General features: G+C 40.9%; 2 protein-coding genes across 4 annotated transcripts in view; both read right to left on the bottom strand.

Moving 5' to 3' along the window:
* Positions 1-7,150, bottom strand: part of LOC139530675 (rho guanine nucleotide exchange factor 10-like) — an 86,077-nt gene extending 78,927 nt beyond the window's left edge. For both annotated transcript variants that reach the window (XM_071327282.1, XM_071327284.1), the window contains exon 1: positions 7,007-7,150. The gene's annotated coding sequence lies outside the window, so the exon portion shown is untranslated. The remainder of the gene's footprint in view (positions 1-7,006) is intronic.
* A 799-nt stretch (positions 7,151-7,949) lies between these two features.
* Positions 7,950-13,162, bottom strand: LOC139530677 (protein CLN8-like). 2 transcript variants are annotated; one of them, XM_071327288.1, is made up of 3 exons: positions 13,021-13,162; positions 11,588-12,261; positions 7,950-11,173 (listed from the first exon to the last, which is right to left on the bottom strand). In XM_071327288.1, exons 2-3 carry the CDS (start codon positions 12,140-12,142, stop codon positions 10,859-10,861), a joined length of 870 nt encoding a protein of 289 aa, XP_071183389.1. In that variant the 5' UTR covers positions 12,143-12,261; positions 13,021-13,162; the 3' UTR covers positions 7,950-10,858. The 2 variants fall into 2 exon arrangements, with proteins under 2 accessions (XP_071183389.1, XP_071183390.1); XM_071327289.1 differs by lacking the exon at positions 13,021-13,162 and adding an exon at positions 12,705-12,802.
* Positions 13,163-13,209: the final 47 nt, after the last annotated feature.

Here is a 13,209-nt window from a genome sequence, read left to right as displayed (position 1 = left end):
TAATTAAACAGGTGTGCCTTGTTAAAAGTTAATTTGTGCAATTTATTTCCTTCTTAATGCGTTTGAGCCAATCAGTTGTGTTGTCACAAGGTCAGTGGGGTATACAGAAGATATTCCTATTTGGTAAAAGACCAAGTCCATATTATGGCAAAAAGAGCTCAAATAAGCAAAGAGAAACGACAGTCCATCATTACTTTAAGACATGAAGGTCAGTCAATACGAAACATTTTAAGAACTTTGAACATTTCTTCATGTGCAGTCGCAAAAATCATCAAGTGCTATGATGAAACTGGCTCTCATGAGAATCGCCAAAGGAAGTAGGGCTGGGCGATATGGCCAAAATATAATATCATGGTATTTTAAAAATTTGACGGTATTTTATGTTTATGATTAATAAAAGTTCAAAATTTGCTTTCAGTAGTGCAAGACCCTAGGGTGGCAACACACACTCTAAATTATTTCAATGGGTCTATCTCCATTCTGATTGGTTTATACCGTTCAATTCAACCTAAAATAATTTCCAGCATTTTCATAAATTTCTGCATTTCCTGCACTCAAATTAGATAATTTCCACACTGCCACTATATGGGCAAAAATACTACACCTTATTTTTAACCAAATGTTGCAATTGCGATTTAGATCAAAACACTTGGATGAACTTTTGGAATCATGGGAATAGAATTATAATAAACATTCTATAGTTTAGAACATAAATAATAGTGGGCACTTTGAATACAGTGTTTGACATGACAACGAATGAAAATGCCATGGACGAGTTATTGTGACAGGGTAGGAACCAAAGTGATGTTCAGTGTTTCCTAGGGGACCCTATAATCTTTGGCTACATTAAATCTTTATTCATATAGCCAACATATTCATGCTTCACCTATTCCTCTTTGATTTAGAAGATACTGTTGCACAAACATGCTGATTTAAGCTTCCACCAGTACTGGTATCAGGCTGTATTAACTAGCTATGTTTGCTCTGACTCAGTACTTTTATTAGCATTAGTGGTGAACACGATTTAGCTTAACTTAAGAAAATACAAACTAGCTATTTGCAGATGTAAGAAACACAAACTAATATTGTAATTATAGAACGCTCGTGGATTTATATTAAGATCAAAGTGGAAACGACATCGTTGTCGTCAACATTGACCATGCAGACTGAACGAAAATGTCTCGTGGTCAAGCAACAACAAGGAGCGCTCCTTGAGTGACAGGAGGTGGGACTAGGTCTGTGTGGAAAGCGGCATAGAGAGAGCAGAAAGGGATGACTCAAGTAGCGGAGTGAACTATAAAAATGGACATTACACACAGCATATCACATTTAACAAACCAAACATTCAATATCATTATAGAAGGTAAAGTAAAAACCCAAACCGTCCATGCATAAATACCGATATATATTAAAATACGGTATACCGCCCAGCCCTAAAAGGAAGACCCAGAGTTACCTCTGCAGCAGAGGATAATTTCATTAGAGTTACTAGCCTCAGAAATTGCAGCTCAAATAAAAGCTTTACAGAGTTCAAGTAACAGACATCTCAACATCAACTGTTCAGAGGAGACTGCGTGAATCAGGCCTTCATGGTCGAATTTCTGCAAAGAAACCATTACTAAGGACACCAATAAGAAGAAGAGATTTGCTTGGGCCAAGAAACACGAGCAATGGACATTAGACCGGTGGAAATTTGTCCAAATTTGAGATTTTTGGTTCCAACAGCAGTGTCTTTGTGAGACACGGTGTGGGTGAACAGATGATCTCTGCATGTCATGTATATTTCCCACTGTAAAGCATGGAGGAGGAGGTGTTATGGTGTGCTTTGCTTGTGACACTGTCCGTGATTTATTTAGAATTCAAGGCACACTTAACCAGCATGGCTACCACAGCATTCTGCAGCGATATGCCATCCCATCTGGTTTGGGCTTAGTGGGACTGTCATGTTTTTCAACAGGACAATGACAACACACATCCAGGCTGTGTAAGAGCTATTTTACCAAGAAGGAGAGTGCTGCATCAGATGACCTGGCCTCCATCCCCCGACTTCAACTAAATTGAGATAGTTTGGGATGAGTCGGACCACAGAGTGAAGGAAAAGCAGCCAACAAGTACTCAGCATGTGTGGGAACTCCTTCAAACTGTTGGAAAACCATTCCAGGTGAAGCTGGTTGAGAGAATGCCAAGAGTGTGCAAAGCTGTCATCAAGGCAATTTGAAGTATCTCTAATATATTTTGATTTGTTTAACACTGTTTTGGTTACTACATGATTCCATGTGTTATTTCATAGTTGATGTCATCACTATTACTCTACAATGTAGAAAATACTAAAAATAAAGAAAATCCCTTGAATGAGTAGGTGTTCTGAAACCTTTGACCGGTAGTGTATATGGGCTGCCGGGTGGCGCAGCGGTCTAAGGCACTGCATCTCAGTGCAAGAGGCATCACTACAGTCCCTGGTTTGAATCGAGTAAATTTGACCAATTGTCACAGAAGGGGTGAATGAAATAATTCCCTTTTAACTAGCTTAACTTCCCTTCTAACCATCTCAGTCCAGGCCTTTGAACACAGAAGTTGCTGGGAAAAATGAGAGTGTAGCCACAGATATTTCACAGGATGTATAAGTGTGAAGCATCCGTTGGCGTTTCCACTGACTACCAAATATGGTGATGAGAGGAAGTCCAGTGGCCGGCAGTGGGAGAAGATGGAGCCGAGAAGATGGAGCCAATTGGATTTTGGACGACATTATGCTAACATTTGAGCAATACAGTTCTGTTCCCAAAACTAAAATCTGTTATGAACAGAGTGGACTAAGTTAGCCTTCGTCAAAGTTTTTACAAATTGCATTGTTTAAAAGGAATGCAAGGGAAAATTGAGTTAATGCACACGCGCACTTCAGAGTAGGCGTTCCCTAGCAGAAATATGCAAATACATGCAAGAACGCACCAATAGGATGTTACTAACTTGTGCTTGGCTCTGCCCCACTCCTTGCTTGTTCTGCCCACTATGACTCATTTGTTCCCATTGGAAACGACAGGCTGTGGTCTATCTTTGGTGTAGCACTTGAGTTGCTATGTAACGTCCCATCAAAGATGGAGGCCACCACCATAGTCACAGTCACTCCGAAAGAGGGTCCACACCCATCCAGTGCAGACTGGGGCCTTGAGAGTCCAGCACGTCGTCAGAAAAACAGAACACTATGTCAGTGTGTGAGGCAATGGGAGAGAGAGCACAAATAGGTCTTTCTTTGTTAGTTGCCCAACTTATAGCTCTGGAGGCATTTCAATATCAATAGAACAGCACAAAATTGCCTCACAACCTCAGACTACGACAAATGACAATAGGCCAGTTAAACGCTTCCAATTGTTACAATAATATGCATTATGCAGACTTCAAAGTGGGTACTGGAGATAATGTGTTTAGGACTTTTGTTAGGTCACCCAAATAGTGTAATTAAAAAAGACATAGGAGGTCACAGAGCCTTCATATGGAAAAGGGAAAAGTGTCCAAAAATATTGAAAACAGCAGAACTAGAAGCTATACAGCTCGAGTCATATCCAATTCTGAACATAGATGTTCACAGCTGGTAAACACTTACTTTGGTACATGCCAAATTTTCCATGTCCACCTGCAGAAGGAAGGACGGCCCAGTCAGTCAGTTTCACAGCTGTGCTATATGCTGATCCGTTCCACATTACATATCAGTGACTCCTCAGTGGTGGACGGGAGGATTTAAAGTGCATGATCGATCAGTCCTCTGAAAAATGGGAAGTATGCTCCTCTCTGCGGACTGCTATGTACTCTGGCCTGGCTCTCACCCTCTGCCAGACACTCGGAAACTTTCCCATAAGCCTCTACCCACTGGATGGACTTACAGAGCCGACACACACACTTTGGGAAATTAGCGATTCTATCCAGCTGCATCTGAGAGAGACAATAACAACCAAGAAAAAAAAAACAGCAACAGACCCTCCAATCTGAAAGTAACCCTCTGTTATGAAGCCGACGAAAAAACTAGGCAGAATGCTGAAGGAAAGTAATAGCATTATCCTCAGCATGTAAGCCTAAACCAGGAGCCAGAGCTTCATGAGCCAAGTCAAAGATTATGTCATGGTGAGATGGAGATGTACGTGTGATGTTTGCTCTGCAGGAGGACGTGTCACGCATGGCGGAGCATGCCATCTACAGGCCCAGGGCTTACCTGACTGCTCAGCAATAGAACCTCTGTCTGCAGTAGACCGGGTCACAGCCAAGAGTCCTCCACAGTCCCTAAATGTTACCCGTTTCAAGAAACTAGGCGTATGACGCACGTCACTACTTCCAGGAGAGTCTTTTTTTTTTCAAAATACGTTTTTTGACAGAAATACCTTCTGGAATGTGAACTTTCATGTGCCTTAATAACAAACTTGTTTGCCATCTGTAAATATGAATACAATTGTTAAATAACGAGCCTAGTTGGTTTAGCCACGGAAAATACAGGAACCTTCCCACTAGCCATGATTGGCTGAGATAATGGACGGGCTGGACATGCCGAGAGATGAATTCAGATTGGTCTGCCATGTAGCCTGCTTCTGTCTATAACATAAGCTGCTAAGTATGTGTGGCTAATCCTGTCTACCGTGGTATCATGGTAGACAAGATATCAAAGATATCACGGTAGACAAGATATCAGATATCAAGAATAACTGAAAAAGTTTTGCTACTGCTCTCAACATTGTTGCCTTGAAGTTAATAGCACTAATCGACAAAGCTCAGTGGGAAAACGTTGTGATGGACTACTTTCTGGAGGTGGTGGGGAAGAAACGGTGTCCTTGTCACGGAAGAAGTTGACTGAGTTTTGAAATCAGTGGAATGCCCAGTGGAAGCAGAGAGATGATTGCCAGATGCAGAGAGTCCAAAAAGAGGGCTGTTGTATAAAACACCGGTCTACTGATTACATCTTCAAACTTAGTGCAACCATGACAGAGGGAGAAGCGTTCATCCATGTATACGGGTAAGAGTCTAGCGACAATTTCAGATATTATCCGTTTCTAATTTTGTCATTAAGTAATTTTCATTGCAAGTTAAAGCGTACTGTTAGCTAGCTAGCTAACATTTGCTGGCTGGCTCGCTAGCTAACGTTACGTGTATGATCTGCGTAGACGCTCTAGAAAGAGGCCCGAGTTGGAATTCCGAGTTGGATGACCGTTCAAATCAATTTTTCCCAGTCTGAGTTTATATCTTTCACCAGTGTTCCCAGTTGTTTTGAACGCAGCATTAGAGTTGGAATTATGGTTAATTGTTTAACTAGCTAGCTACATGTCTAAACAAGACTCCACTATGCAAGTTACCCTTTCACTGACCCGTTTACACCTTCTGTATCCTGTGCATGTGATAAACTTCGACTTTATTTTATAAAGTGCGTGTTTACCAGAGACGTTAAGGTGAAGAACAACTTGGCCTGCACCAAAGTCAGATTAGGATATGGGCCAAGGACTAGATAAAGTAAATCTATACTACTACGTTTTGCTTTTACTTACACCACTTTTAGTCTTGAAATCTTAGGTTGTTTACTACACTGTGAATCTTTAAAGAGATGGATGGGGCCAAGGCTTAAAAGGGTGTGAACGATGCTGAATGGGGGTAGACAGAGCTCTCCAGTAGGAATACCAAAACTTTCACGGCCATTCTCTCAAAAGTGGGGTTACAAGTTTATCAACTTTCAAAGCAGAATTACTTTCATTGTTATTCAACTGCATTGTATAATATAACATTTTCTAGCTCGGAGTCTCTACTTTTAGCCAATGTAAAAACACAATTTTGCTTCATGTGACCCATCACCTGGATTTGGTCCTAAATACCAGAGACTCTTTTTTTAGGAGTCATTATCGGGGGTGGAGGCATCTGTACTCACAGCAGCCAAGTGATGTGGCTATTTGCTAAGAAAACGACCATGTAGTGTGTGCAAATCTCACAGGCTCCCAACTCTCTGATGAAAATTGAACTGGACAAGCATGGAGCCAGACAATACAAGAGAAGATCAAAGCGCTCACCGTATCAAAAGCTTCTTTTAGCAGCCTGGCCCGAAGCACATAAGATTCCTGAAATACTTTTTGATCGGATGGGGTTGCAGGCTACTCTAACAACTTGGACCAACAGTTTGATTAAATTGGACTTTTCTGATTAATACAAGTGTTACCAAAGAAAGTTTCAGATCATTAGAGTCATGCACTTGCTTTATTGAGGAATGCTATGCATGGCATGACTAAGTTAATTTGTTAGAGTGGAGTTAGGGATGAGTGCTCTGGAACACTTTCTAAGGACTCACTGTTTGAATCAAACGCTGATACACTGTACAAAGTTTGGAGAGAGAGATATATGTACATGTCTTGGTCTGGAGTGGACAAAAATAATACAATTCAGGTTGCACTTGTTGGTATGCAATCCATGTTATGACTTTAAGGACATCTTGATATCATGCACCTGCACCCTTGAAAAAGAACATGGGCACCACAAATTTCAGCCGTTGAGTTTGTAGAGAACATGTAGCAATTCATCACAAGATTGTCATTTGCATGACAGCCATGTCCCCTCCCTGGCCCTGCCAACTTCTGACACTAAAAATCAGTGATGAAAGGCTGTGCATAATACATATTAGGAAATGTACTCTTTGCCTTGCTTGGAAAGATGAAGGTACAGAGGTTTACAAACAGTTTACAGCAGCCGAACTAAAAAGAACCAACCAGGACGATATATTGTAAGTCAATACACTGCATCTCGTCTGACAATACCTCACATGTTAGCCAAGACAACTCGCCACGTTATAACAGCGCAGCAGGGATCGACCGCTCACTTTTGTTTGCAGAGAAAAAACTAATTGGATAATGAAAGTAGGATCTGGTCTATTCGCTGATACCTTCCACGTCCAAATACAGCTAAACATGTGGTTACTACTGTATTGAAAAGTCTCAAAATTACATATAAACTACTTTCAAACACTCTTGAAGTCCCATAACATAAAACTCACCATATTAAACTCCTGATGAATAACGTCCTTCTAGATCCACAGTAGAGATGTGTAAACAATCTCTGTCAAAACACTGAGTATAAACTTCTGCTCGACCAAGTGAATTTTCTGTTTTTCCATTTTCCTAAGCTTTTGCAAATGCAATTAGACTCAATCCAAGAGACTGCCTCCTCCTCAGTCATTGGTGGAGACTTCGAGGGAAGAAGCCTTAATTGGCCGAAGGGGCACTCAATCACATTCCTGAGGTCCCGCCTAGGATGAAGTACGTGTGTGACAATGTGTACCACGTGATCAGTGAGGTGGCTCCCTTGGAACAGCTGTGCTTGCATTAGTCAGTCAACAGTGAACGCATTACCATATGTGAGCTATTTGATGTTTCTATATAATTGCTCTATGTTCCCACTTTATAAACTCATCATAATCTGACTTTGCCACGTCAAATTTGAAGTTGAAGTAACTAGCCTACTACACACTCGTTTGTTAATTTCGGCACATATGAGTGAGTTCCATAGGTCTGTGGTGAGTTGGGTCAATATTGCGTTGAAGTGAAAAGCATTTATTCTGGCTGTAAATAAATCAACAGTAAACAATTCCCAAAACGTTACTAACTCCAGGCAGATGTCCATCTATTCTAGACAAAAATGTGATGTCCCACAGTATCTTTCCAAATCTGTAATATATAAGTTCATAGACTCAAAGTTTCCCCACACATCTGAAAAGCACCAGACAGTAAGTGCGGCAGTTTCCATTGTCCATCCAGCATTGAGATAATTGTGCGTCCAGACAGGTATTTCATCCAATCCTATCATGCCATCTAGTGGATAAATAATATATTGCTTTGAATTTATTGAGCACACAGCAGTAACTCCTTCCTCATAAAAATGTTTCTAATAAAGAACAAACATGCATTTCCCCCAAAATATAGACTAGACAATACAAAGAATATGTTGAAGGTTTTATTGACAGCTCATGTTAAAGTGAACAGATTTGAGTGGTAGTCAGAAAATGACTGTCAATGTGTGAGCATCCATCACACAACTTCATACTGACAGACAATAGTAGAAATTAATGGCAAATCAAACACTGTTAATATACAAGCTCAGAACTAATTAGACTGTATCGTAGTAGAAAACGCTTAAAGAATGACAAAAATCCCACTGGAAATACAAATAATCAAGTAGAGAACCCAGAAATAACTCCATTGTATTTGGTTAAAGCTGGCATCAACCAATTAACATAAAGCTACTGTGTACATTTTCTTTGTTGTATTGCTATATTCTGAATGCCAGGCAAACATGTCGACCAAACAACAAGACTTACTTCATAAGCTTAATAATAAAACCTGAATTAAAAAAAATATTTAAAAAATATAGTAAAGTTTAGGTTAATTATGGCTATGAAGGCCTTCAGTCGTGCATCTATTTGAATTCAATAATCTATTGTAATAAAAAAATAAAAGCAAGCTAAACAAGAGATGATGCCTGTTCCCCCTTTTCATCTCTAACCACTCTTAACCCCAAAAAATCAACTACAAACTCATTACCTAAGACTATGAAAATACTGTAATGAATGTTGAGGTTTTCCCATGTGAATTACTTGTAATACCCTATCCTTTCTAACCAACACCAGCAGAGTTCTAGGATATATGTCTAATGAAATCCATTTGAACAGAATTAGACATAACATGAAACTATGATGCAAAGCAGATTGAACCTAACCATTTCCTGAAGAGCATCTAGATGAGAATGAATGCGTGTTTAACCAGTGTGGGTCTGAGCCCTTAGATCGCAATATCTACTAAGCTAACATATGAAATTGTTTTAAAAGATGACCATAAAATGTATAATTTAACCATTTGATTTTGAATTTTAGGACCCTGTAGGTATAAACACTGTATATATAAATTATTTAATTAAAACATTGAATTTGGCCTTCACTGCTATAGCCCATAAAAAACACATTGAATAACAGATTTGTACATTGCAAAACACAGTCAAAAGGACTAAGGTTTTTAGGTATTTTTCCTATATCTGAGAGACATAAATTTGACCCATGTTTGTTCACTTTATTAGTGAAAATTTGAACCCAAAGCACGTTGGGCCATTTTTACAGGCCGGTCCAGGGTTACCTTCAGACGACTCTCCTGAAGCGTGTGTGTCAAAGAGCAAAACATTGGACACCGTCGTGTTCATGAAAGTCTCATCTTTCCATTTAGTTTGTAGCTCAAACAGTTTGGTTTTTAACAGATGATTTCGTGATTATTTTCTTGTCTGGATCCTGTGTAGAAATATAGCACTTTCACAAACCCCATATTATGGAATAGGTGCAAGCTTTATAAATAGGAAGAAAGAGGGGATTGAGCTGCAGCCACTACAAGAAATGGTAAGTCTAGCATAAACACATGGGGAGCTATTCGATATTTATAATGACATCACCGTGATGCGCACCGGTGTAATGCCTTGGTGTCATAAGTTGTTTGTACCGTTGATATATTCTTATTCTATTTTCCACACCTCTCAAGTCAAGAGAGGATTTATGAAGTACAGTATGGCAGTCTGGATGTAGTTCAATGTGGGTGAGTAGTTTCCAAAAGCTCCATGCTAGACTACAGGACTGAAATGCATCTGTCCACAAACAACCAAGTTAAGGGTTCAAACTCACACACTCCATCTCACGTGAATCTTGAATGAACTGGATTTAAATTGTCAACTTAAGACTAATTTGCAGGTTTATAGAAGGTCTAGGAGATAGCAAACAAAGGAGAGATTACTCAAATAATTAACCCCCAACTTAATTTTCCCACAGATCAGCGGTAGAGAGAGTTGATAAGTAACAAAAGGAAGACATCACCATCCATTTGGCCTGCACCGTGGTGCTTGTTATTAGTCTATCCACTCCCTTTGGTGACCCCCCCTGAAAACAGCACTGCTTCTCACAGCTCTCTTAGCATCCACTGTCACACGTTTAGAGAGTCTACACGGAGTCTATACTATTAAGTCAACCCCACTATCAAAGATACGACTCAGACATCCACAGAATACAGGAACCATTTTCTCAAGATTAAATTAATTGATAAAGATTAAACTAGAGCACACAACACTACCAGCACACATTACAGTCTACTCTGAAGCAAATCAGAAATACTTTTTTACGATACAGAAAGAAGTTGCTTGCCTTCCAATGACGTTCGAAAGCTGTAAGACTTTCCTCATCTGCCAAATCGTGACCGTCTCCAATCTCAGTCTGTCACTGAGTTTGTTCTCAGCGAGTAAATCTGCTGCCTCATGGACTGGTCTGTGCTCAGCACATAGTGTTTGAGTGACCACACACTTTACCCGTAAGTGCACTTCAAACAAGCCAACACCCCATTCCAGAGAGGTTAACTAGCACATTCACAGCTTTCTGCTGGAAGCTGAACTGAGTAGACAGAACAATAATATGCCTTTCTCTCTGTTCATCTGCACTCCCACTCAATAAAGCAACACTATCAAAAACTGCGAATAACCAACGGCATACGGGTCAGGCCAACACTTTTCTACTATAAAATTAAGTTCCCCTATGACATTTCTTGTCGTCAAAGGCCCTTTCACCCACGTCTTGTAGAGACAACAGACCTATACTGAGAACCTTAAAAACACAGTAGTTCAGATAAACTTGAAATCCTCAAAATACTTCAAACACTAAAAGCCTGAGTCAGTAAGAAAATAGTATTTAAAATGGCCTTTCCTTTCCGTTACAAACTTAAAAGCCAGAGTTAGACTATTTTTCACTTTGAATCACACTTCCTCTCCTTTACAAACATAGTAAAAGAAACATAACTGTACAAAACAGGTTCACAGTGCTTGGTTCCGTTTAGCTCTCATGAGGTTTCTCTTCCCGTTCCCCACTGGGGCCGTTGGGCAATGGCTTGTTGCTGAAGTTCCAGTCGACAGGGTTGAGGAGCTGCATGGTCTTCTTGTGTGTCCAGATGGGGTTGATGAGCACTGTGAGCAGGGCCAGGCCAGTGTAGAAGAGGACTCGCTGGGGCAGAGCCACGTACATGTTCATCTCCCCCCAGTGGCTACAGCTCACCCACCACATGTAGTAGGTAAGCACCATACGGCAGTGGAACATGTGGACCATCACCCATTGGTTGGCCTTCCAGAAGAGGGTCCTCGCCCAGCCCGCCTAGGGAGAGAAAAGATGGATACTTAGAGAAGGAAATTTACTGATTGGGTAGGGGATAGACTGCCACAGTGTTTGGGGATATATATAACAATGTATGGATTGCATATAACATCTTGGACAATAAAACAAAAGTGGCATGTGAATTCTCATGTGATTTGGGTCCATTTCTGCCTAGAAGTTCCCCTTTCTCAGAATGGTCACCTTCATTTATCACTGCTGCATATCATGACAAGGTCTCAGTGTTGAGTACGTAAACAGAAAAGGGGAATTGAAATCTCTGTGCGTTCTATGTCTAGCCCACCAGCAAAACAACTGAACTATAAAAAAATAAGCTTACAGTACAGCTTCACAAATGGAGTCAAACAACAACATTCTGCTGTATATGATGAAAGGCACCAGACAGACAAACACTACCTTTAGTAACATCCAAGAGATGCAGGTGAAAGGCGTGCTCATCTCCAGCAGCAGGGTGACCATGGGCAGGTAATGCCCTTGTGAGTCCCAGACCACGGCCCCAGTGAACCCCGACAGGGCAAAGAAATGGTGGGTAGCCAGAGCGAGGTCGAAGGACCTGAACACCACACTGGAGAGATGCAGCGCCACATTCTCAAACAGGAAGAAGCCCGTGGCGGTGAGCACGGTGAACCACGACCAGTCCTCCTGACCTCTTATCCTGTCCCTTGACAAGGCCGAGTCTTCGGTTAGCGCTCGTAAGCCTGCCACCGTGCTCTGGAGGCCGAATACAGCCCGTGTGACCGCCAGGTTCCAGAACACCTTCTCCTTGGCCAGCAGAGAGTGGTAGGTCTGGGAGAGGGCTGTGGACACCAGGTGGGAGAGGAGGAAAATGGCAGTGTAGAAGGCAAAGCCCAGGCTGATGATCTGGAGGCGAAGGACCCAGGAGAAGTAGTCCAGACTGAGGTCAGCGGGGCTCTTGAATGTCGTCAAAGGGTTGGCCTGCTGGGAGGTCATGTTGATTTGTGTGGGTGGGATGATGGATGATGTCTGTTGCTCTTACATCCGCCGGAATTCTCACAGAGTTGAGTAACCAGTCATCACTGAAGTGTCCCATGGGTTAGTTATAAACCACCCTGCAAAATAAATTAAAGCCAACACACAATGGTCAATGTTCATAAAATAGTTATGATATGTCAAAATGTGCTAGATGACCCATAGACCGTTGAACAGTACTTTCTATACCTAACCAAAAACATGATCAGTTATTGACCCAAGATAAGGTGATTTTGGTATGTTAACTTCTGGCTATGCTTGAAATGACACAGAGGCACACGCATGGAGAAGTGAGTGATTTCACATCTTTCGTTTGACGGACGATAACATAAGATATCAGGCGCCTGTTTATCTGAGGCAATTCGTCTGCCCATGTGTCAATTGAATTTCCAACAACGTAGTCTGATTAATCAGCCTGTAATACACAATTAATTGGTATATACAGCCTGAAACTAATGCCTGCAAAATTGTGTAAATGTTCCTTACAAGCCAGAATGTTTAATAAAATTACATTTAAACTTACTCAAGCGGTTTGTCCTTCAGCTGTAGGAAACCCCTAGAGTTAGCTAAAGTTAGCCACAAACAAATTGGAATCTGTAACATATCATACTAAATATCTCTCGCATTTACGTACAGAATCATACGAAATACTCTGAGACCACGTTTTTACAATACCTCTGTTGCAACATTGTTGCATGTTATATTCTCAAATGTAACCGAACATAATGTAACGTTACTAAAACTAAATGCTTTGGCTAACAAGCCAACAGTATATGCCGAGTCATTGCCATTGTAGCAAAACGTATTTTTTGGGCTTAAAAATCTTAAAAATAACTTACCTTATTCTTCCATTATTGGCAAACAGAGCTGTCTGTGAATTTAGCAGCGGGTTAGTTACCATATGAATTTAATTTGACAAGGAAGAGGAAATCCCGCCCTGTGATATTTTCCCTGCTCTCCTATTGGCCAATCCTACCCAGGCAAGCATTTTACCGTGTTTCTATTGGCCCAAATGTACATGGCGGCAT

The sequence above is a fragment of the Salvelinus alpinus genome, chromosome 9 (assembly GCF_045679555.1).
Source record: "Salvelinus alpinus chromosome 9, SLU_Salpinus.1, whole genome shotgun sequence".
NCBI lineage: Eukaryota > Metazoa > Chordata > Actinopteri > Salmoniformes > Salmonidae > Salvelinus > Salvelinus alpinus.
Note: the sequence above shows the minus strand (reverse complement) of the source record. Positions and strands in the feature narration are given on the sequence as shown.